We start from the raw sequence: 23,865 nt of genomic DNA on the forward strand, positions 1-23,865 counted from the left end.
CAATGTATAGTAAAATTGTGTTTCGCTACACAGTATCGTTTACTACAGTACAAGAAGTAGATGTAATTTACTTGAAAGTCCTTCTTAAAATACAAGCGGGTTATAAAAATATTAATTTGATTTGTGTGTGTGTGTGTGTGTGATTTTGATATATCAACGCAAACACGCGTTAATTAGAAATGCACTGATCCAGAGTCCATATCATAGAAAAGTAAATAACAGACATGCAAAATTGACGTAAGTGAAATTAGTTAGATCGTGACAGAATCTAGCAGCTGAGTTCCTCCGCTGTCCGCCAGGGTGACCGCCGACCGGATGCCCCCGCATTTTGTTTTACGGTGCAAGGTCTTCATCGTCATCGTCATCTAACCTCACAAATAATATTCTCTGCTTTACATAGAACTTAATTTCTCGCTCAAAATCTCTCAAAATAATTGATTAATTTCAACCCACGACTAAAATACTGATTTTCACCCGAGGAATATTTTGTAGCTGTAATTTTGTAATCACAGACGGATTTCCTGATAAAAAATTGTTGCCGGCAAATATCTGGTCTAGAATTTCAAGCCAATTAATATTTTAATTAGTTACACTAATAAAATATTAACGCAAAAAAAAAGAATATTTGGCGTTGAGTGAGCATTACTGACGGAGCACTGGCGAATTAGCCATGGATAATAAGATCATGTGGAAAGTATTCTATAGATAATTCTGTCTGTTGCTATTAGACAATCTTGTAGGGGTGACTCCCCTTCCCAGAACATATTTTAGAGGAGGAAGAGCTGGAAATCAGGGGATTCTTTCTTAAAAGCATACCTTTGCTTTACCCAGAATGAATTGCACGTGTCTAGCCCCCCTTCCGCCCCCCCCCCCCCCCCTCTCTCTCTAAAAAGCGAAAATCTCAGGTAGATAAAGCTGTTCATGCAATTTCGATGCCGGGTATTGATATAAAATTGATATATATATGTTTTTTTTTATTAGTATAGATGTTGGATCAGAATCTATGTAATTTAATTAATTTCATAAGTTTTAAAGTTAATAATTATATAAATTTTTAATGATCATAAAATTTATAAAATTTAAATTGATAAATTTTAAAAAATAAATTCAGAATGTAATTAATTAAGTTATATTCTTTATGAATTATAAATGTGAAGGTGTACATATTTTCAGTGAAATATTTTTAGTAAAGGCTAAGTGGCTTTGTCCTTGGAAGAATCAAACCATTTAATATTAATAACGCTAAAGACGCAATTTTGATCTAAGTGGCTTTGTTTATTTTATAAATAAAAATCTACCTTACCTCACAGCAATTTTAATTAAATATATATTGTTTTTTTAATTATAATTAAAAATATTTTTAAAAAACTATAATCATCAAAGTTATCACAAAAGCTAACGAAGAGCGTTCAAAACACTCCAAGTTATCACCAAATTGCCTTTTGAGTAAGTACCCTATGAAGGCATTAAAGGGGCAGCTAATACCATGCCTAGGGCTCAACAAGACCTTTAACTTCCTCTCAAAGCGTCCTACTTCCTAATACTTGATTGTGTTCTGCCGGCCAGGAAACATATCAAACAATTAAAAGAAATTTACACGAGGAATTTCACAATTGACATAGACGGGGCGGTGAAATCTTGACTATAAGCACAAGATGACATTAATGTGGAAGTGCAAGGTTAAAACAAGAATACAAGGATTCTCTCATGCCATTTGTAATTATTTCGATTTTATCCATTTTAATTCAATGGATAGTTTGGATTTTGTTGTCTAGTTTTTTTTTTTTTAAAAAAAGCGATATTGGTACAAAGAAAAAAAGAAATAAAAATTATAAATTTTACATAAATTTTCTTCCCGGCTAGTAGAGTTTGGTAGTGTAGTGAAAGTTTTTTTTACTTGAAAATAAATTAAAATAATATATATTTTTTATTTTTTAAAATTTATTTTTGATATTTATATATCTAAACAATATAAAATATATAAAATATTAAATTTTTATAAAATATTAATTGAACCTCGTTTTAGAATGCAACTTTGTCGTAAAAAAAAAGAAGGAAAGCTACAGGTGGAACCCTGTTTGTGTTAGAGAATAATATAAATCATATTCTAGAATCTCACGTAACAGTTTAAATTATTGGGTTGTGATGGTTCTTTAACATGGTATCATAGTCTTGATAACCAAGTAGCCATAAGTTCGAATCTTATCATCCCCTATTTATTTGATAAAAATTAAGTACAAGGTAATGTCTTGAAAAAGTGTGTTAGAGAATAATATAAATTATATTCTGAAATTTTAATTAATAGTTTAAGTTACTGGGTTTCGATAATTCTTAAAAAAATTTAATGGAACCACGTTTTAAAAGGTAACTTTATCGTAAAAAAGAAAAGGAAGGCTACAGGTGGAACCCCGTTTGAGATATGTGTAGGAAAATATATATGAAAAGCCTCCATGCTTTTATATGTATCTATCAATCTCTAAAGTTATGACGGCAGCCAATTTTCTGCATACATTTTATTTTCTCGGAGGAGAAGACGCAAAGAAAAGTCCTACAAATTGAAATCCATGTCCTTTTCCTCTGGCTAGCTTGATACAAGGCCATTGAAGGATGTTATCGAGGAACCGGGTTGATTCTGATACATCCATGAGTGGCGAGCGATGGAAATGTACAGAGCGTCCCAATCGCACGTTGCATTCATTTTTGGAGAAATTTCAAAGGATTGTCTTCCAACTCTTGCACCTAAGTACATAATATGGATGCTAAATTATTAGAAAATTAAAGAAAACGAACTTAATGGAGAAATAAAAGTTTGAAGAGCTATATAGAAGAAGAAGAAGAAGAAGAAGAAGAAGAGAAACTCAAATTTCTAATAAATGCAAACCCTGGCATTTGGTCGCAAAATGTGGTTTTTCTTTAAAAAATCACTTCGATGGATAGAGCTATTGATCACATGAAAAGGGTTCTTAGAAACTTGAAAGTTTTTTTTTTAATTTCTTTAATAAAAGAACATTTTTAGAAAAATATCATTTCTGGCTCTTCTTTGACCATGTAAAGATATGTGAGTTAAATTCCCCTCTTATCCTTGCCGTATGATTAACGACGATGCAAGTTTCAAACCTCCAGCGAGAGGTTGATCCTTGACAGGTTCTAGGCTTCAGCTTAGGAAAGTAAAACTTTGGCTAGCCTAGAAAGGGATGAGGTCCCAGTGCTGCGAGAAGAGTAGATGACAGAAAGCTCCTCTTATTTTCTTTATCTTTTTTTTATATATAAAAAAAACAAAACACAAAAGTGATGTTTGAAACTATGATTACAGTTATTTTTTACGGTATTTTTTACTTAAAAATATATTACAATAATTTTTTTAATTTTTTTTTAACATCAGCACGTTAAAACAATACAAAATATAAAAATATTAATTTTAAAACAAAACTTGAAAACACTTTTTAACCGCACAAACATGCATACTCTGAAGACCTTTCTCAACTACTTGAAAAACAATTCTTTTATCTTTCATTTAATACTTGAGTTAGAATTTTTTTAAAAAAAAAAACAAAATGTATGTATATCGAGTGTTGAAATTAATAATATTATAATAACCTTAGTTATAAAACCAGGACTGGTTTGACGGGTTGATCTGGAGCCTGAACTAGTTAGTCTGAGTTTAAAAAAAAATAAAGAAAGGATTGACTCAACCTGGTTCAGTAAAAATCCCAAGATAAAACACGGGTAAAAAATATATTGACCTTTTTTTAAGAAAAAAAACACTCTGGGTTAATTTCCTTCCGACCCATAACATGAACCTTATTTAGAGTCAATTCTCGAGTTGAGTTTTAAAATTATAATAATAACTACTTTTATCCATACATTCACTCGTGTCGACCCTCCCAACCTATGACCTAGTTCACCTAAGTCAGGCTACCGGATACATATTCTAATTGTGAGACTGAGATAATCTCGTATAAAACATATTGAGTAAAATAATAAAACTCAAATATCAGACAATCTAACATTGAAGGGTGAAATTAAAAAAAATCAATATAAAAAAACAAATGGAAGAAAAAAAAAGACCCAGATCAATCTTGGTTCACACATTAAGTTTGTGACTCGATACATAGGATCGAAATAGCCTTATAAAAAGTAATGAAAAAAAAATCATGAAGTCCAATACCTAACTAAACCAAAGTTGAAAAATGAAATTGAAAAAAAACATCAATATATATATATATATATATATATATATATATTATATATATAATATGAAAAACCAATATTGTAAACTAACATATAAAATAAATAATATATAGCAACAAAAATTGATCCATTCATGAAAAAATTGGTAAAAACTCTTTTGGGTTGCATTTGGTTAGTGTTCCATGATAAAAAAAATAAAATACATACAAGACAAAAACATATTTGATTAGAAAGATAAAAATGAAAACATAAAATAAATTTGTTTTTTTATGAGTATTTTTTAAAAATTTATATACTTTTAAAATAAAAGGGGTGAGGAGATATGTCCCTTATGTTCTTATCATCTTCATTTTTTTATTTTAAATAAATAAATAAATATTAATTTAGTGAGATCTTGGTTATTGTACTTTTAGTAATAATAATTAAAATCAAACACATTTACGGAGGCTAGACACACCAACGTTAGGATCTCATCCACATGAGGTTAGTATATGGTACAATTTAATACTACCATGTAATAAAAACTAAAAAAAAAAAAACTAAATAAGGCCCTAAAAAACTAAATTAATTTTTTTTTTGGTTGAAGAAAACACTATCTTATTTCAACATCCCTACCTAACTGATAATTGCATTATATTAGGACATGCTTGGCCAGACACTCAAGAGACAAGTCCTGTCCACATACAAACAGCAGAAACAGATGAAACAAGAAAAAAACAGTAACAGATGAAGCTTCCCTCGATATTACAGCACGAAATCTTCCTACATGCATACTCCCCGCCGGTTATTATTTAAAATATTTTTTATTTAAAAATATATTAAAATAATTTTATTTTTTAAAAATTTTATATAAAAAAAATCCCTCTGCAACCACAAAATCAACCTTAATATGCCAACCAGCTCTGTCAATCACTCTGTTTGCTTTTGTCCTTTTTTTTTTTTTTTTTTTTTAACTCTCACCCCATAATTTCTAGTACATTAATGAAGCTTTTGCCTCGTATAGTTTAGAAGCATGTGACCAGGTTTGGAGTTGATCACTTCGCTATCAGCCTCGGTTCCCCAATTAAACATCCATCTTTGTTATCTGACTTAAATTATGTTTTTTTTTTATTTAACTTGTTTTTTAAAGTGGTTTTTTTGCATGAAAGAATATTAAATGATAATTTTTTAAATATTTTTGATTTACTAATATTAAAAGTTAAACTTTTTTTAAAATATTGTCTTAATTAAAAAAAATACGTTTAAATATTACCCCGAACGGACTTAACCTTGAAAGTGAAGTCAAATCAGATACCGGAGAAATGAGCCCCCACTAGTAAGGGTAAAATAGTAAATAACTAATACAAAATACTCCACTCTTTTATGAATTTTCCTTGTTTTTCCTCTGGTATCTCCCCTAATGAAACCGTTTACTTTTCAAAAACAATAAAAGCGAAGCAGTGGCAATTCTCAGTAATTCCTTGCAATTCCAAACCTTGTTTAAATCTCCCTTACTCATTAAATACCGAAACCCAACACGCACCCAAACCCACACCATCACCACCTCCGTGAATCGAAAGGGAGATTAGCCCGCTCCCCATCTCCTGGCGACTCTGTCTCTCCTTTTGAATTGACCAAAACAAACAACTCCCCATACATTTTTGTATCTATTGTTGGTTCTTGTGATCTGATACAAAAATGGGATCTTCAGAGCTTATATTTAGAGGTCACGACGAGACTCAACCAACACCTGATGCTTACTCGCCTAAACCAGCGAAGCCATGGCTCTTCGTCATCCGACCCGTTCGTTACCTGCTTCGCGAGAAGCGACTCGTCTTTTTCCTTGTTGGCATGGCTATTGCTACTGTTTTCTTCACTATCCTCCCTTCCTCTTCCCCGCACGCTCACAAATATGATCCACTCCCAGACTCTTTCTCTCACATCTCTCACGAGTTAACAACCCCTGTGCGTTACAAATACTACGAGCCCCTTCAGGTGGGATTCCAATCAGCCAATTCGGGCGGCAAGATTCCGCTTGGACTCAAAAGAAAAGGGCTCCGAATTGTCGTTACAGGTGGAGCTGGGTTTGTTGGGTCACACTTAGTGGACCGTCTGATCGCTAGAGGAGATAGCGTGATCGTGGTGGATAATTTTTTCACGGGAAGGAAAGAGAACGTGATGCATCATTTTAAGAACCCGAGATTTGAGTTGATCAGACACGATGTTGTCGAGCCACTGTTGTTAGAAGTGGACCAGATCTACCACCTTGCTTGCCCTGCATCGCCTGTCCACTACAAGCACAATCCGGTCAAGACGATAAAAACTAATGTCGTGGGCACATTGAATATGTTGGGTTTGGCTAAGAGAGTTGGTGCTCGGTTTTTGCTTACCAGTACCAGCGAGGTTTATGGTGATCCTCTACAGCATCCTCAGGTCGAGACTTACTGGGGCAACGTTAATCCCATCGGTGCGTTTTTTCTTTTCTTAAATTAATCAATTAATTTAATTGTAATTGATAGCCGGTAATCGATATATTTTAACAGATATTGTGGTTCGTGTATCATAGCATTGAAATAAAGCCTGTAGCTAACATGTGCCGCTGAGGTTATTATGAAAAAGACAATGCAGACCTGTTGTCTTTATTATTTATTTTCGGTAAAAGTGTGACATCGGTGGCGGCCGGTGTCGAAGTGGGGTTCTTGGGCCTTAGATCGGGTGGTGGCAGTTTTGTATGGTCAAGGAGCAGCCCGTGATTGATGGGTCGATTAATAGGACGGTTATTAAACAACAAAAGAATTCGTAAACAAGAGCGATCTAGTCGAGTTTTGATTTTTTAATTTTCTTAAGACAGAGATCTTGACAATTGCGATATATTTCGTTTGTACAGGTGTCAGGAGTTGTTACGATGAAGGAAAGAGAACAGCAGAGACATTGGCTATGGACTATCACCGTGGTGCCGGTGTTGAGGTGGGTGTAATTTGATAGTGACCCAACACGTTTTCTTATATAAAATAAAACCAGCTCATTATTAACAGTCAACGCATTATTGCTTGTAACCTAAACTGTTCAGGTTAGGATTGCTAGAATCTTCAATACTTATGGACCCCGGATGTGCATTGATGATGGCCGTGTTGTTAGTAATTTTGTTGCTCAGGTATTCTTCTTCTAATGATTTTCCAATCTGCTTGTACACTCGAAGATATTATACACTAGAATACATACATTGATTGGGTTGCATTTGCTAATCAAATGTTAATTTTTCTTTAAAAAAATGATTTATTTTTAGTAATTACCTGGTATTGTGCAGGCACTGAGGAAGGAACCTATGACTGTTTATGGTGATGGGAAACAGACTAGGAGTTTTCAATTTGTTTCTGATTTGGTAAGCCTTTGTAGCCCACTGTTTGTTTTCTAAAAAAGAAAAAGAAAAGCCAAAACTTTTATTCTGTTTGTTGGTGCTTGGATTGATGCTTTATTGCTTTTCGTTTTGATTTAGCTTTCTTTATACGAACTTTTGTTGTCCAATACAAATTTGAAAATGGGTTGTGAACATTTCATTCTGCTTGTGCATCGCACATTTTAAAGGAAAACAATTTCTGCTTTGAGTGGGGTGCTCTTCCAACTTCAAACTCTGAAAACATGGGTGCTGGGCAACCAGTGATTGGTTTTGAACTTTCAGCATGTGAATATCTTGCTCGGTTATCTGAAAGTTCTCTTTATGCTTTATGGTGCAGAGCATTCTCCATCAAGATAACATATTCTGATGATTATTATATGATAGTTTATGCATGTTTAAGCATCTTGAGTGCTCATTGATAGCTGCTGCGCAGGATTTACTTAGCCAACTTGTTATATGTGTGTTGAAATAGGTTGAGGGCCTGATGCGCCTTATGGAAGGAGAACATGTAGGGCCTTTCAATCTTGGGAATCCGGGTGAATTCACCATGCTTGAGCTTGCTCAGGTGAGTGTGTTTCCGTTGATGATATCCCTATTACTGGTTCAGGTTTCAGGATTGTAGTCTTATTTTCTTCTCTTATAAAAAAAAATAATAAAAAAACTGAGAGTCTCTCTTATGTAGGAATTGTTTTTGCGGTCTCATAATGTATGTATCTTCTAGATTACCTTGGTAGTAATTTTTATTTAAAGATTGTGCTGGTGGTGGCAGCAGTTGGTTTGGTAATTTTAAAAATAGAAGCTAGCAACTTGTTTTTATTTATTCTTCATTACATTAGATCTGAAAGTGCTCTAGGTAATTGCTTTATATCTCTTCCAGCTATGGCACTGCTGTTCATTACATTAGATCTGAAAGTGTTGTGTAGTGTATTGGTCACATGCTTCTGTTTCCAGCAAGCTTAGAAGTCTCCATGTGTTTGTTCAGGTGGTCCAGGAAACCATCGATCCAAATGCAAGGATAGAGTTCAGGCCTAACACAGAAGATGACCCACACAAGAGGAAACCTGATATTACCAAGGCTAAAGATCTCCTTGGATGGGAACCCAAGATTCCCCTTCGTAAAGGTCTGCCAATGATGGTCTCAGACTTCAGGCAACGCATCTTCGGTGACCATAAGGAAGAAGGCACGGCCACCAATTCGTCAACATCTTAAGTTGGCATATATATATATATATATATGCTTGAGAGGCAACAGAATGGTAATCTTTCCAGTGGATAACCAAATTTATTTTTTCCCAATCCCAAGCAGTATAGATAGCGGTGGTAGCAGCAAACTGAGCATTGTCCTATGAGGAATAGTTTCGGAGTTGTTCTTTTGGCCTTTGTTTAAGTCATCTTTGTAATTTCAATGTTACTATCCCCTTTAAAGAATGTTAGACAGTGAACACTGCAATCGAAATTAAATTTTACTAGTTTTTTTTATGCAATTGACATGTGTAGCAGCCATAGAAATAAGCTTTACCTCTGCCCTGTCATTTACTGTTTGAATGAATTTGTTTTGTTTCATACACCAAGTCTTCTTATTGCCACAAGAAAAGTTGGAAATCACATGAAAGAATTTAATTGTTTGAATGAATTAACATGTGTAGCAGCCATTGTTCTACGGCTTTTAAAGCTTGCAGGATATTTTCTGTTCTTGCCTGACAACGAGCGTGTGCATCGTCTAGACAAGTTTTGAGACTTTACCATGAAAGAATTGTAGTAAAATCTCGAGTTGGATTACTTTACATTATTGTTTTGGTGACAATAACCTTGAGCAAATCTTCATGGTCCCCCGCACAGATGCATGAGCCATTTCTACCGCACCATATTTTCAAACGGTAGAACTGTAGAAGTGATGATCCATTCATGATCAGAGGACTAGGTCTGGGAGAGACTGAAAACTTTCGTTATTCTGATCATTAATCATTCAATAATCCACTCAACGTTGTAATCACAACGCAATATTTTAACCTTCTCTTGGACTCTCTCTCTCTCTCTCTCTCTCTCCAGTCAAGTGGCGTGAGAAATTCGCTAGGACCATAATTCTCAATATTGCATTTTAACTGGCATGATCTTGGTGCGTTTGCAAAATTGTGATTGGCTAATAAGGTATACGGTTGGATTTTGCTTTTGAAAAATATTTTTTTTAGTTTAAAATTATATTTTTATTATTTTAATGCACTGAAATAAAACAAATTAAAAGTGTTATTTAAATATACTTTGAAAAATAAATTTTGCTGCGTTCCAAAACAGTCAAAATCCAATAAATTGCGGTGGAGGCATATAAATTTTAGCAGGTCAAAAGCATTGTTTGATCAACATAAAATCATCCAAGTTGTCCGAAGAGAACATTTCTCGACTATATATATATATATATATATATATATATATATATATATATATATATGAGATGATATGCCGGCGTGCTGCTGCGAGTTTATAAAACAAATGCACTTGATAGTGTTATAATTGTGAATCAGCGCTAAATAAGTAATGTAAATTAAAGGTATGATGGAGCAAATATTTCATGACGAAAAAAAAAGTTGTGTTGGTGATCAAAAACTTAGAGACTGAACAAAATAATTTGTAGCAATCTACAGTGTTCTGTGAGAAAAGATACAATGCTTTCGCCACATGATTTAACTTTTCAGTTAATAAAAAGAAAAAAATTATAAAGCTAAATTCTCTACCTTGAAAGGAAAAAAACTCATGAGAAAAAACGTTGTAGCAATTGACAATATTTTGTGAGGAAAACTATAGCGTTTTTTCCAATAAAATAAAATAAAAAACCATTTAGAGAAATATTGTAATAATCCATAGTGTTTTCTGAGAAAAACTACAACGGTTTCCTCATATAATTTAGCTTTTTTGTAATTATAATTCTTAACCAACTCAATATTAAAAAAAATCGACAAAGATAATTTTAGAAAAAATCATAAAAAAATCACATGGAAATACACTGCAACAATTCACAATGTTTTAAAGAAAAAAAATTACAAAGCTAAATTCTTAATCAACTCAATATTTAAAAAAAATCGACAGAGATAATTTAAAAAAAATAACAAAACAAACACCAAAAAAAGGGAAAAAAATCATGTTGGAAACACTATAGCAATTCACAGTGTTTTGTGATGAAAGCTACAATGCTTCCCCAAATGATTTAACCTTATTTGTAATGACTTGTAATTGTAATTCACAAATAACTTAATATTAAAAAAATAAAATTAAAAAATATATTTTGAAAAAAATTATAACAAAAAAAAACCCATGCGGAGAGACACTGTAGTAATCCACAATGTTTTATGAGCAAAGGTACAATGCTTTTCCCACATGATTAAGATTTATTACAAAGTTAAATTCTAACCAACTCAATATTAAAAAAAAATGACGAAGATAATTTAAAAAAAAATCACAAAAAAAGAAAACATAAAAAAAACTGGGAAAAAACCATGTGAGGAAAAATTGTATCAATCCATAGTGTTTTGTGAGGAAAAACTTGTATTTACTTGTAATTGTAATTTTTAACCAGCTTAATATTTAAAAAATAAAATTGACAAATATAATTTTAGGAAAAAACATAACAAAAACAGGAAAAAAAATGTGAGAAAAAACACTGTAGTAATCAAGAGTAATTTTCGAGGAAAGTTACAGTGCTTTCCTCACATATTGTAAGTGTAATTTTTAACCAGCTCAATATTAAAAAATAAAATAAAAAAGATAATTTCAGAGAAAATCATTAAAAAAAACCATGCGGAAAAACACTGTAGCAATCAACAATGTTTTAAAAAAAAATACAAAACTAAATTCTCAATCAGCTCAATATTAAAAAAAATCGAAAAATTTAATTTTGAAAAATAAAAAAATAAAATAGAAAAACTATATGGAAAAACATCACAGCAATCCACAGTATTTTAAGAAAAAAATTACGAAGTAAAAATTTTAACCAGGTCAATATTTAAAAAGTAAAATCAACAAAAATAATTTAAAAAAAAATAAAAAATAAAAAATTTAAAATTTAAAATTTAAAATTTAAAAAACAAAAATAATTTTTTAAAAAATAAAATATTATAAATTACTGTTGTAATTCATAGTGTTTTTCCTATACCATTTAGATATTAGTTAATATATATGCGCGAGGCTAGTAAAATACTTGGGTAATACCCTGAAGAGACGACGCCGCTCCGTCAGGTCAAAAGAAAAGACAATGATAAAACCATAGTTTTGAAACCCGGCCCGGCCCGGCGGGTCAACCCGGGACCCGGCCGACCCGGGGCCGGAACCGGGCCGGGTTGATGAAAAAACGGGGGAAGGAAAAACCCGGTGTGACCCGGCTGACCCGGCAAGACCCGGTCAAGACCCGGTGACAAACCCGTTGACTTTTGTTTTTTTTTTGTTTTTTTTTACTAAAACGACGTCGTTTTGATTTTTTTTTAAAAAAAAGAATTGACCCGGCCGACCCGGCCGACCCGGTCAAACCCGGTGACCCGGCCAAAACCCGGAACCCGGGCCTCAGACCGGGCCGGCCACCGGGCCGGGTCTTAAAACTTTGGATAAAACCCCTGGCCCCGGAAATCCAGAATCATCTGATTTATGGACCCCCCTCATCGGATAGCTAGAAAAGATGTCGCAAACAAATATCTACCAATTTAGTCATGAATAGAAATATAGAATGAACAGAATCAACATAGGACGTGGGTATTTTATTGTAACACTGGATAAAGTTTATTATGGATATTAAAAATAAAATTATTATTTTGCTCTTGAATGGATAAAATAGAGCCTCGATAGTGGGGGTAGTTTATTCTTTTTCAAAGGTTATTGAAAGATTGTTGGAAATATACTAGTTTTTTTTTTTAATTTTTAGATTGTTAGAGGGCATGCTATTTTCTTTTAATATTTTGCACAATAAAATAAAATATTTACCCTCATGATTAATAAAATTTAGAATAATTAATCAACGTTAAAACAATAAAATTATTTATTTATTCTAGAGTAAAAAAACCCTAGAGCCAATGACTAAGAGCTATTCTGGTTTTTTCAGTAAAGAAACATTTTTCCCTTAAAAAAACAAGAAATAAGGTATATATTTAGGGGCATTGTTGTCCTTTCACATATGTTTTTGTGATTTCAAGAGTCATGAGTGCGTTTTGGTATTTTTACATTGGATGTGCTCATTATGCGTCGGCAAGTAGGCATCATCTACATCATTTGAATGGCTCGTGTGATACCATTCGGTGACCTAACCTATCATTTCATTGTGTCTTTGAAAACATCATCGAGTCCTATTCCTCCTAGTATGGCATGTGACGACGGATAATGAACGGTTTATTACTAGTAGTTGTTTCTTCCCCCCCTTTTTTTTTTCTCTTACCCGAAAAAAGTGCGCAATTATTTTTTTTGTTTTTGACATTTCAATTTCAATCCTAATTCTTTCAATTTGTTTTTTTATTTATGTTATTCTCTTTTATAAAAGTTTTATTTGTTTTCAATTTAGTTCTTCAATTACAATTTGTCATGTATTATTTTTTCATTTAGGTCCTTGCTCTCTTGATTTATATTTTTTTTCCTTAAACTTTTTTTGTTAAAGTTTTATTAGTTTTCAATTTCATCTTTCAACTAAAGTTTTCGTTGTTTTAATTTTTCTTTCAATTAAAAATTTTTAGTTGCTCTCTAATTTGTCTTTTATTTCGGCTTTCACCCTCATTCTTTTAATTATAATTTATTTTAGATCTTTTTGTGTAACTTTTTTTTTCTGATTTTTTCATTTAATATTTGATTTGTTGGAGATTGAGTTTTATATTTTTACTTTTGTAGTGCTTTTGATTTGATGACCTGGCTTACGGATTTGAAAAGTTAATATAGTTCAACATTTTTTTTGCACATTTTCTTTTATGATCTTATCATTCTACATTATTTAAAAAAAATATTTTGTTTATACTTAATTTTTAAAGATATTATTCTGATTAATCTATATTTTTTTTTGTTTTATACACATGAACTTTAATTTTCAAAATAAAAAATATTTATTTTTAAATAATATTTCTAATATGTTTGGCCTTGCACAGTAATTTTTACCTTTTATTTTATTTGTACTTTTATTATTGATTTAAATAAACAAATTCAGTAAACATAATCGATTAAATGCTTTATTTTTGTAAAATTAAATATTTTAATCTATATCTATCTATTAATGTTTCTAATTTTTATTTTTATTATTTTACATAAATAATTATCAATTTACAATTTATTTAATTAGCTGCTTGTGATATCTAATTTTAGCTAATTTGATGTACAGTGGTATGTATCATTTCAGAAACCAATCCATGTGAATCTCTTTTACAAAACCTTTTTTGGTTAACAAATCCACTCCCGTTGGCCTCCTAAGACCTAGCTAGGAGTGTGTGTCTATATACATATTAGAAAGTGATTTGATATTTATTATAGGAAAAGATTTTCAAATTATATAACAAATAACCTTAGCATATGTGATGGTGCTATAATAATTATATAATGCATTAACTGATTAATCATGAATCATATACTGCCAAATCATTTAATAAACAAAAGTTTAAACATCCCTGGCATTATACTTTACTCGTAGACATCTCTTAAAACGATCTCATCACATCCCTATGTTGATCATTAAAGACCAGACTTCTCCCTTAATTTAGCCACCATGATCATATACGCGTTTCAGGCAAACCGTCAGCAGTCTGATTGTAACACATGGCAATATACAGAGACCATGGAGCGTCCGGCATGGCAGCAACCAAAACAAACCAATCTGAGCTGCGCAAATGCATTGGTTTCCTTGACTAGACTAGCATATCAAAAACTCGAAACAGTCATGATCAATACAGCATAAAACCTCGGGCAGCTTAACTAGCTTGCTGGAAAGGAGAGGGGACAGCCCCATCATAACAAAATAGCTTTTAAGCAAACAACTTTCAAGTAATGGTACTACAACGAAAATTTAAGCATGGCATGTTAGTTCCACACAGGATAGATGGTTCTCATCCGTTTCTCAATAGAGATTCTATCAAACATGAAGGCATATTAGTTTGTTCGACATAAAGATCACAGGATTATCACATTTCACTTCGGATTCCTAAGGACAATAATAACAGAATCACCACGGAGGAACATTTTGCTGATGAATCTATCTTTGTTGACTGGCTGAGCTTTCTTCTTGCCTTTCCCAGTTTTTGGCACCTGAAACAGAAAGCCATCAGCATTTTATTGATATAGTAGTTACTTAATTGGAAAATGCAGCTTAGGACTTAGAAGTTGTAGAGTCTCTGTCAGTAACCAACCTCAGTCCACATCTCCCTAACATTTTCAAGAACCATGTTGCAATGTCGATCGAATGCCCTCACGCGTCCAAGAAGCTTCTTGTTGTTGCGGCAGTTAATTAGTACCTGAATGACCAACAACCATCAGAATGTAAAACTGACCAAGATTCTAACAGCATATAAGCAAAATCATACCCATTCAATATACAGTTCAGTGATTTCATCAGCCAATATCAAATCTGATAGCTCCAATTCCAATAAATGGCATTTGTTAATTAGGGAACTTTGATTGAAGCACAAACATGCAAGGTACAAACTAGTTTTGGGGAAAGAAGTCAACAAAACAATGATTTTAAAGTCTCTTTATTCCTAGCAAACAAGTCTACATTACCGCAAAACTCACCATAACAAAGTTTTCTCCAAACAGCACCATTAGCAAAAATGCCACAAATCAGAATGTTTATGAATAACTCAACTTTAACTTCAAAACTAGTAATCTAATGGTTCTATTCTTTATCCCTTAATGATATACTAGGTCTGAAAACATTACCTGGGTATTATTTTTGACACTCATCATCAGAACAGAGAGCGGCCCAGTGCTGAATTCCTCCTCCTCATTCTTGCTCTGTAAAACACTTTGAAGGAGTGTTACAAGCAACCAAAGAAGTAATAAGAAAAAAGTAGTGACTAGGCATCTTTACTAATTGCAAGCATTTTCCTAGCAGATGTAAATTGATATATCAACGGATAGTAATAGCTCATTCTTAGTTGAATTGCAAAATGAACATCACATTTAACTTGAATTCAATTCTCTCTAATTAAGAATTTTAACCATGTTTGCCCTCAGCAAAGGACATTGCTCAAATACGCACAGAAAAATAAAGGTACTGATTTTTCTTCAGGTTCAGGAAGACACAGAGATGCAAAAACTTGACTTATAAAGAATGAAAGAGAATCAAGCCAGCACAAATGCTCCCCACGTGTTACAATAAAGTTGGGTACAATAACAAGTTGTATCTAATTCAATCTAATTTTCTCTCTAGCAAAAATTTCAACATTTGGAAAAATAAAACATTATATTTCCTAAAAGTAACATACCGGGGCATCCTCTTCCATCGGCCTACTGCAAAAGATAGAGGAAAAAACTAACTGTTAGTATATTTATGGTCAAGTTCAATATAATATTGAAAAAAAAAAACAGTACCCATTCAGATAAGTATCAAGAGTACGACTTCTAACACATAACAGACAAATCACAGCTTCTGTTTCCCTTGGAAATTGTCATACAAAAATGTACTAGCATAGCGTGGTTGATTACTATAATTGCAATATCTTGACTGTGCAAGCAAAGAAAGACATCAACGAAATGAGATGAATTTACAAAGCATGCTTTTGAGTTCCATGAAAATTGTACTTTCTTCACCACAAAAAAAAAAGAGGAAGTGATTGAGAAATTACACATTCCCCAGCAGTCCAGAGGGAACATAATAGTTTACAAAAACTGTGTTCACTGTTGAGAAATTGAATACGCATCAACACATTTTAAGCTTCGTGAAACCATATAAAGAAATACAGCAAAGACAAAAAAAATTGTTTTTTTTTCTTTTCAAATGACAGCATTCTCTAATCTCCAGCAAGCAATTCCAGAAATAAAAAATAATAATGATGATCAGTTACTATTTTAATAAGTAAACGATAATAAAGATCTTCGAGTTTCAAAACGACGCACAAATTTTACCAACACCGTCACTAAAACCAAGCCCTAGTTTGCTAATAAGTAGATAGAGGAATCAAATAAATCGATCCATAGCTAAAAACAAGGAGATTAGGGTTAGACGAAGTTACCTCATTTTGACTTTTGAGCTTGAATCTCTAGAAGCAAGCTATCAAAATCTGCAGATAAATAAAGAAAGAATTAGTATTCTTTTCTCCAGGAGAAACTGCAAGTAGTAATCAAGAGACGAAGCAAGAGAAAAAAAGAGGACTTTTGTGAACTTACAAGAAAGAGCTAGCTAGGGTTTAGAGTGTGGGTTTAGGGATTTCTTTCTTTCGCCACTCAGATCTGGACGATTGGGGAACAAAATAACAAGGGGTCCGAGACGGTGCAGATTAGTACTATAATACAGTTGGCACTTTACCATGTAGTAGTGGGTCCAATGGGCTTTTTTATCCTATACGAATTTTGAGATTCATGGCCCAATTGCTTCATGCTAGTCTTTTTCCTGTTTTTTCTTTGCGAGCTGTCAATTGTTTTCGGTCAGCTTTCCTGCATCTGTCATTAAAACCACTCCGACCACCAGGATAATACTTATGATTTTACATTGCCTTTTTTGTCCAGCAAGTTCTGGATTTAGTTATTGTTTAGGGGATAGTATTTGTTTTTTAAAATATTTTTTATTTTAAAATATATTAAAATAATATTTTTTATTATTTTTAAAATTTTTATTTTTGATATTTATATATCAAAAAAATTAAACACGAAAAAAAAATTAAAATTAAAAAAATTATTTTTTTTGAAAAAACTCGGCCAGCCACATAAATAAATTGTACCTTAATGTTTATCCTAATGTTAGATCATAGAATTAATAAAAGGCAGGGCAATTTATTTATTTTAAGTTGTCTATATATATTTTCTTGACACCCAACATGTTTGATTGCAACCTTTCTACTTGTTTTGTAGTCAAATCTCCAATGAATCTCTTACAATAATGTCATTCTGTATAAATTAATAGCATGAATTATGCATGTGAATTGTATATGACTCTAATTATGCAATATTGTCCACATTATAACCTGGAAAACAATCCAAAAAATTGCTCAAATTAGCTGTTTGATATATATGGTGAGGTTATTGCATGTAGGAATTCCTCTTTACCTTTCTCTTCTCTTGGTTACAATTAGTTGATAATCTCATGCGAGATTATACAATTTAAAATTAATGTTGCTTCTTCAATCCAGTTTAAAACAAGTATTTTGGATTTGAGAATGCGTAATATGGTTGGATTTGATGTGATATCTCATATGAAAAATGAGTGTCCAGAACCAAAATTTTATTAGTAGTGCTGGTTACTAACATGTTGTATATGTTTTGGGACGTCAGGCTAAGAAATGAACTCGCGTCACTAAGAATAAAATCATGAGGACGGTAAGACCCAAAACAGACATAAAGCCTACAGTGGACAATATACAACATGTTAGGCTGGGCTGTTACATTTAATATCAGAGTCGAGGACGACTCGTCTTAAGGTGGGGGGATTGTGATATGCCACATCGGAAGCAAGCGTCCAGAGCCAGGGCCTTATTAGTAGTGCTGGTTGCTAACATGTTGTATGTATTTTGAGGTGTCAAGATCAGAAGTGGGCTCGCGTCACTAAGAATAAAACCGTGGGGGCGGTAAGGCTCAAAGCCGACAATATACAATATGTTGGGCCAAACTGTTATATTTGTATTTTTATAATTCATATTATGGTAGTGGTTATTATTCAAAGTATTTTTTATTTGAAAATATAATAAAATAATTTTTTTTTATTTTTTTAAATTTATTTTTTAGATCGAGGTAATAAAACAATTTAAAAATAAAAAAATAATTCAAAATAAAAATATTTTTGTACGGTGCCTTGCCTTACTTGGGATACATTTTCCACTTTAACGAAGCTTGTGAGCTTTTTCCCAATCTATTTTGCTGAGAGCAAAGTTTCCGAGCTTTGTACATCTCAATTAACCAGATAAACTTTTGGATCGTTCATTTTTAAGCTACTTAGATTTTCATGGGAAGTTTTATATATATATATATATATAGCATGATGATATTTTACTCCTTCCCACATCTCTCCATCAGTTTTCACTCAACAGTACTCCTCGCATGGATTAATGTGCTAGTTTCCGAAGAAGCTTGGAGACATAAGCTCATCCATGAAACAACGGCAGGAAAAGAGGGGGAAGTAACTTGGACAAAGACAATCACTTTATTTCCTTTTCCCTGTGAACATGATTTTCACATTTTCAGTAAAAAGAAAAAAACCAAGCTCTTGGATAACAGCCATGGGAGAGGAGCTACATGGCGAAATGAAGCGTGCGGGTTCCGTTAAATCCACAAAGACAGCTACCAAGTGATGGCTTGTAAGTCGTAGGCGGCGACAATCACTTTATTTCTTTTTCCCTGTGAACATGATTTTCACATTTTCAGTAAAAAGAAAAAAACCAAGCTCTTGGATAACAGCCATGGGAGAAGAGCTACATAGCGGAATGAAGCGTGCGGGTTTCCTTAAATCCACAAAGATAGCAACCAAGTGATGGCTTGTGAGTCGTAGGCGGCGGAGATGGAAGTTTCTCTATGCCAATGTTGAAAGTTTCATGCAACGGTTCAACAACAAGATTACTTCCCTCGGCGGTGTACTTGTCAAGCCAAGCTACAACGTCGGTAAAAACGATTCCAACGTTTTCATCAGTTTCTCCCGCCGTCAAACCATGCCACATTCCAGGGTACAATTTCATGGTCTTGTCTATGCTGCTTGCTCGCTCATACAAGGCCTTGCTTATTTCAGGGTCCGTCACCGTATCTGAGTCACCGTGCAACACTAAGAATGGTAGTGTCACCTGTAAATTCAACAACCCAAATTAACCAAACATTGTAGATGCATCGTCAATAAAGGGAGCTAAAAGCAGGGCTAGTGACTCGCCTTATTTAAACTTTCCTCCACCCTCATGCTAGTTCTGAGCATTTCCAGCGCTGTTTTCAGCCTAGGCTTGTCTTGGTATATCAGCTTGTTATTCCTTATCTGAACCATCACCAGGTCAGGAGTTGTCACCAGAAAAAATTTACTTTTATAAATTTCCGGCAATTTCCTTATCAGAACATCATTTTTAAACAAAGGGAAAAAAAGCTTACCTCTTCTCTCTTAACAGGGTCTTTAAAGGCAGAGTCAATGACATCTTTTGACGGGACAATCTTCCACTTTGGTATAAGATCTTCAAAACCAGTCAAGATATTAATAACCACCTGGTGTGGCTTCAACTTCTCCGATATCTATCAAAAAAAATTCACCCCAGTAAATAAGCATGCCCAGCAATGGTTAAATATCTATCGAAAATAAAATATGCGATTAGCCAACACACTATTTACCTTACACATAGGGGCGGCAAGAACAGCGCCATTATAAAAAGAAGGTTCCTTCATGTGGAGTAACAGGGCAACTGCTCCTCCCATGGACTCTCCATATAGGAACCTGCCCTTATACCTGTATTCTTTCTCGGCTGACAAGCAATGCAAACAAATTAATTTAAGCTGTCTGCAGTTCACCGTCATAAATTCACCGTAACATTTGGTAACGAGTGATGAAACTGGTGGCTAGCTTACCACAAACTGACTTGAAAAATTCATCGCAGTCGTTCACTATGTTTTCAAACTTCTTGATGTAACAACGAGAACCAGTGGACCGTCCATGCCCCTCGTAGTCAATTCCAAACACAGCATATCGAGCACTTGCTAGCCTGACTCCACATTCTATTCCAATCAAAATTTGCTTCATTAAATTACGATCCAACATTTATATCAAAGACAGTGTTAGGTATTGCAATAAAGCATAGGCGCATAGCAGTTCCAAATTTAGACAGGAGACATTATATGTTTGTTCGATAGACTGTTTGTTTTTGTGTTAAAAAAGGTTTTTTTTCTTTTGGTATTGTTTTGTTTAGATGTATTGATAAAAATAAATTTTAAAATAATATTATTTTATTGTATTTTTAAATAAAAAATATTTTAAAAAACAACTACTATTATAATCTTAAACACTATCTAAATTGTAAATATTAATAATATTTACAGCATTAAGAGAGATAGACACGAGGAGAAAAATAATTTTTTTCGTGTGTCTCTCTTCTCCTTGTTTCATGTTTCTTTTTGTTTCCATCTCTTCTTTTTTTGGTGTCTTTAGCACCAAGAAACTTCTAGTGAATTTCAAGTTGTTTACCAAACAAATCAACATTGCAACATGCATGTCATTGAACAAGAATTTGTTACTCATGTTTAAAGAGATTAATAATCCTATTATTAAAAAAATTAATAAGTGGTGCTCTAGTAATAAGAGCTTGAAATCAAGAGGTTTATTTTCTCTGTGGTCTCAGGTTCGAGTCATGTGGTTACTTATATGATGGTCACTGAAGGCTTATATAGTCATTAACTTCAGAGTTCGTGGGATTAGTTAAGATATGCGCAAACTGATCTGGACATCCACATTCAACTTAAAAAAAAATAATCCTACGATTTCGATTTCTATTTCATGGAGTCTGGTAGGTCACAATTGTTACGCAAGTGCAAGAAAAAATATGCTGGTGGGCCTTACAGCCCAACAAGAGACCGGTCGCCAAACCTACTAACCAAACTTTTTAGCTGACCCACGTTTCCATTTCTGGTCAGACATATAGCTGACCCACTCAGGTGCGCACTAATTCATACTCGAATGTGGTGTGAATAATTAGTAAACTTACTTTAATCTTAAGAAAAAATACTAACAATCATATTCAAACCAAGTTGTTAAAGTAGCATAAGAAATTATGAGTTAGATCAATGGAAATCCGACTAGAAGATCTCCATTTTACAGTAACTTCAGCATGCATAGACACGTGTGGACACCAAGGTATGGGGCTCAAGTTGCCAAAGAAAGGCTTCACGGAGGAGCGTGTCCCAAATCCATGAAGATGTGACGGGGATAAGATAAACAATATCGTCGTGATCCTCCCTTTTAGTGGCCTGAGTTTATCGTGATGTAACATAAAAATGACAGGTGTGGGACATGAGTCGACTGGACATCCACGGCCAGCTTCAACCTCTTGTCTGATTATTAGCACTAATCGCCCATTCCGTCTGGCACTATCCCTATTTTTCTAACTATATATGCATGCAAGACGACAGATGTGTCTGGTCGGGGTTAGGAACGAGAACGGGTAAGAGTTTTATTATATTTATACTCGGGTTATTAGCTTTACAAATTAAGATATTTGTATTACATTTATTGAATTTTAGATATTTAAGTATGTATTGAATTAAAAAAATTACAAATATCCTACATATACATGTTATATTATACTAATATATATATATATATATATATATATATATATCTTGAATTAAATGGGATTTCTAGTTGAGTTGATAATATCTATATATTACTCACAAGAAAGAATAATTATATATATAAAAAATACTCGATTAAATGGGCACCCTAGACTGCCTTCCCTTCCATACAAAAAATTGAACCAAGCTTTTCTGCAAAATCCACTTCCAAAATTTAAAAGTAAACTGCGGCAAGATATATATGGACAGAATACCTTAAAAGTTAAATTGGTCATGTTTCATAAGTAATTACTGTCACTGCTAAATTGGTAGTGCCTATAGATGGAATACCCATAAAAATTAAAGTGGTCGTTCTGCATGAGGTCACCATTAAATCCAACGGGCAGGGGGTGGTCAGAAAGGGGCAGCTCATGGTGTAGTGGGTGTTGTATTGTAATCGATCAATAAATGATATCCATGTAATTAATTTTTGGGACTGCGCTCTGTTTGCAATAATTTAATTTTTTATATATATTATTATAATGCATCAATGCAAAAGTAAATATTTTAAAATGATATATTTTTTATTTGTTTAAATTTATTTTTGATATAGCAAATAAAAAAAATTTAAGTTTATTTAAAAATCACACCATGGATAGAAAAACAAACATGCTCACGGGAAACACAAAATCAATTGTTTTTTTAGCTTTGATTTTAGGTTTCAAGTGATCAGAAGAAGAAATTAAACAGGGCAAGCATTCAAATTAGCTAGCATGAACAGTAGGACGTTGCAACTAAAATAAAGAACATAGAGAAAAACAAAAGACGTCACTAAAGGGAATTCATTACCTCTCATGAAACCACCGCACTCCATGCCATACCCTGCAAACTCCATTAATGAGCTCAATAATTCACACCAAACGTCCAACAACACAGACCAGTACAACTGATGAGACTGAGAGATCCCAGACAGAGAGAGAGAGAGAGAGAGAGTTCATGGAAGAAAAATACCATGGCAAAGGAAAACAAGTGCTTTTGGAGAACATGAATTCGCAGGCAACCATCTACATGTAAAGAGCTGCACTCCTCTCGAACTTTTTATATACTCCTGTCGAAACACGATCATAAATATCATCATCACACATATCTCCACTAACAGCCCAGAAAAGAGAAACAGATGGATTCAAAACCTTAGATTGTTACCTCCCGATATTCAAACTCCATCCTCATGCAGAACTAAGGAGAAAGAACACAACGTTAAGAAAGCTGCATAAACTGATGATCAAAGTTTGAAAAGATCGAAGGGAGATGATGAGTGGCTTAAGGTCAAAAGGTGAGAGCTCTGTACTACACGCCGGGAGAAAAATATATATTAACACGAAAAAAATGAAAATATTTGGGGAGAGCCGAGAGGGATCCGGTGAGATTTGTTTACTTATCCTAAATCCTTGAACAGTCAGGATCCCTTGTTAATATTTATAGGAATTGAGCAGTTCCAAAAGTTATGAGGTGGCACGTGTGCAGACCATCCTGCCACCGCCTTGGCACGGAGATTAATAAAATAGAGCAAAGATTGGAAGCACCTCCCAAATTCTTTTCAACTCCATTCTCATCCTTATCACTTATATACCCATAATACTAATTTTGACTACATTATTTAATGTGATTCACCTTTCTTCGGAGTTTTTATTTTTTTTCTTTCTTTCTTTTCTTTTAACGGTAGTTGGTGGGTCCGGCTCAGCTCAAGTATAAATTGTTAATTAAATTTCCTCTATTTTCTTCAGCTCAAGTCTGATTTATTCTTGTATGTTTGATAATATATAATTTATTTTTAAAATATTGTTGTGTCTCTAATCTATCATTTCGTTGTATATTTATCATCAAAACTAAAACTAACATATTATATGATTTGTATA

General features: G+C 33.2%; 3 protein-coding genes across 3 annotated transcripts; 1 reads left to right on the plus strand and 2 right to left on the minus strand.

The window, feature by feature from the left end:
• Positions 1–5,706: 5,706 nt before the first annotated feature.
• Positions 5,707–9,051, plus strand: LOC133682540 (UDP-glucuronic acid decarboxylase 2-like). The gene is made up of 6 exons (XM_062105916.1): positions 5,707–6,637; positions 7,058–7,137; positions 7,241–7,324; positions 7,478–7,552; positions 8,040–8,132; positions 8,550–9,051. The coding sequence occupies exons 1-6, from the start codon at positions 5,869–5,871 to the stop codon at positions 8,775–8,777; spliced, it is 1,329 nt and encodes a 442-aa protein (XP_061961900.1). The 5' UTR covers positions 5,707–5,868; the 3' UTR covers positions 8,778–9,051.
• A 5,473-nt stretch (positions 9,052–14,524) lies between these two features.
• On the minus strand, positions 14,525–17,042 carry LOC133681812 (uncharacterized). Its single transcript, XM_062104967.1, has 6 exons — positions 16,898–17,042; positions 16,744–16,791; positions 15,997–16,021; positions 15,449–15,523; positions 14,920–15,024; positions 14,525–14,818 (listed from the first exon to the last, which is right to left on the minus strand). Exons 2-6 carry the CDS (start codon positions 16,746–16,748, stop codon positions 14,702–14,704), a joined length of 327 nt encoding a protein of 108 aa, XP_061960951.1. The 5' UTR covers positions 16,749–16,791; positions 16,898–17,042; the 3' UTR covers positions 14,525–14,701.
• Positions 17,043–18,844: 1,802 nt separating this feature from the next.
• Positions 18,845–23,499, minus strand: LOC133682075 (caffeoylshikimate esterase-like). The gene is made up of 8 exons (XM_062105328.1): positions 23,153–23,499; positions 22,961–23,057; positions 22,799–22,831; positions 20,255–20,401; positions 20,021–20,151; positions 19,787–19,924; positions 19,578–19,676; positions 18,845–19,494 (listed from the first exon to the last, which is right to left on the minus strand). Exons 1-8 carry the CDS (start codon positions 23,177–23,179, stop codon positions 19,132–19,134), a joined length of 1,035 nt encoding a protein of 344 aa, XP_061961312.1. The 5' UTR covers positions 23,180–23,499; the 3' UTR covers positions 18,845–19,131.
• Positions 23,500–23,865: the final 366 nt, after the last annotated feature.

The sequence above is a fragment of the Populus nigra genome, chromosome 2 (genome assembly GCF_951802175.1).
Source record: "Populus nigra chromosome 2, ddPopNigr1.1, whole genome shotgun sequence".
In the NCBI taxonomy this organism is placed as follows: domain Eukaryota; kingdom Viridiplantae; phylum Streptophyta; class Magnoliopsida; order Malpighiales; family Salicaceae; genus Populus; species Populus nigra.

What these genes read in the sequence shown, in the direction of transcription:
- LOC133682540 (XM_062105916.1), top strand. Translation starts at nt 5,869, where the DNA reads ATGGGATCTTCAGAGCTTATATTTAGAGGTCACGACGAGACTCAACCA. An exon ending in GGGCAACGTTAATCCCATCG is followed by an intron (nt 6,638 to 7,057) that starts GTGCGTTTTTTC and finishes TCGTTTGTACAG; the next exon opens with GTGTCAGGAGTTGTTACGAT. An exon ending in TTAGTAATTTTGTTGCTCAG is followed by an intron (nt 7,325 to 7,477) that starts GTATTCTTCTTC and finishes GGTATTGTGCAG; the next exon opens with GCACTGAGGAAGGAACCTAT.
- LOC133681812 (XM_062104967.1), bottom strand. An exon ending in CGATGGAAGAGGATGCCCCG is followed by an intron (nt 15,524 to 15,996) that starts GTATGTTACTTT and finishes AGTGTTTTACAG; the next exon opens with AGCAAGAATGAGGAGGAGGA. An exon ending in GTGTCAAAAATAATACCCAG is followed by an intron (nt 15,025 to 15,448) that starts GTAATGTTTTCA and finishes TTGGTCATTCAG; the next exon opens with GTACTAATTAACTGCCGCAA.
- LOC133682075 (XM_062105328.1), bottom strand. Translation starts at nt 23,179, where the DNA reads ATGAGGATGGAGTTTGAATATCGGGAG. An exon ending in GTGCGGTGGTTTCATGAGAG is followed by an intron (nt 20,402 to 22,798) that starts GTAATGAATTCC and finishes TGATTGGAATAG; the next exon opens with AATGTGGAGTCAGGCTAGCA. An exon ending in TGGAGGAAAGTTTAAATAAG is followed by an intron (nt 19,495 to 19,577) that starts GCGAGTCACTAG and finishes TTGAATTTACAG; the next exon opens with GTGACACTACCATTCTTAGT.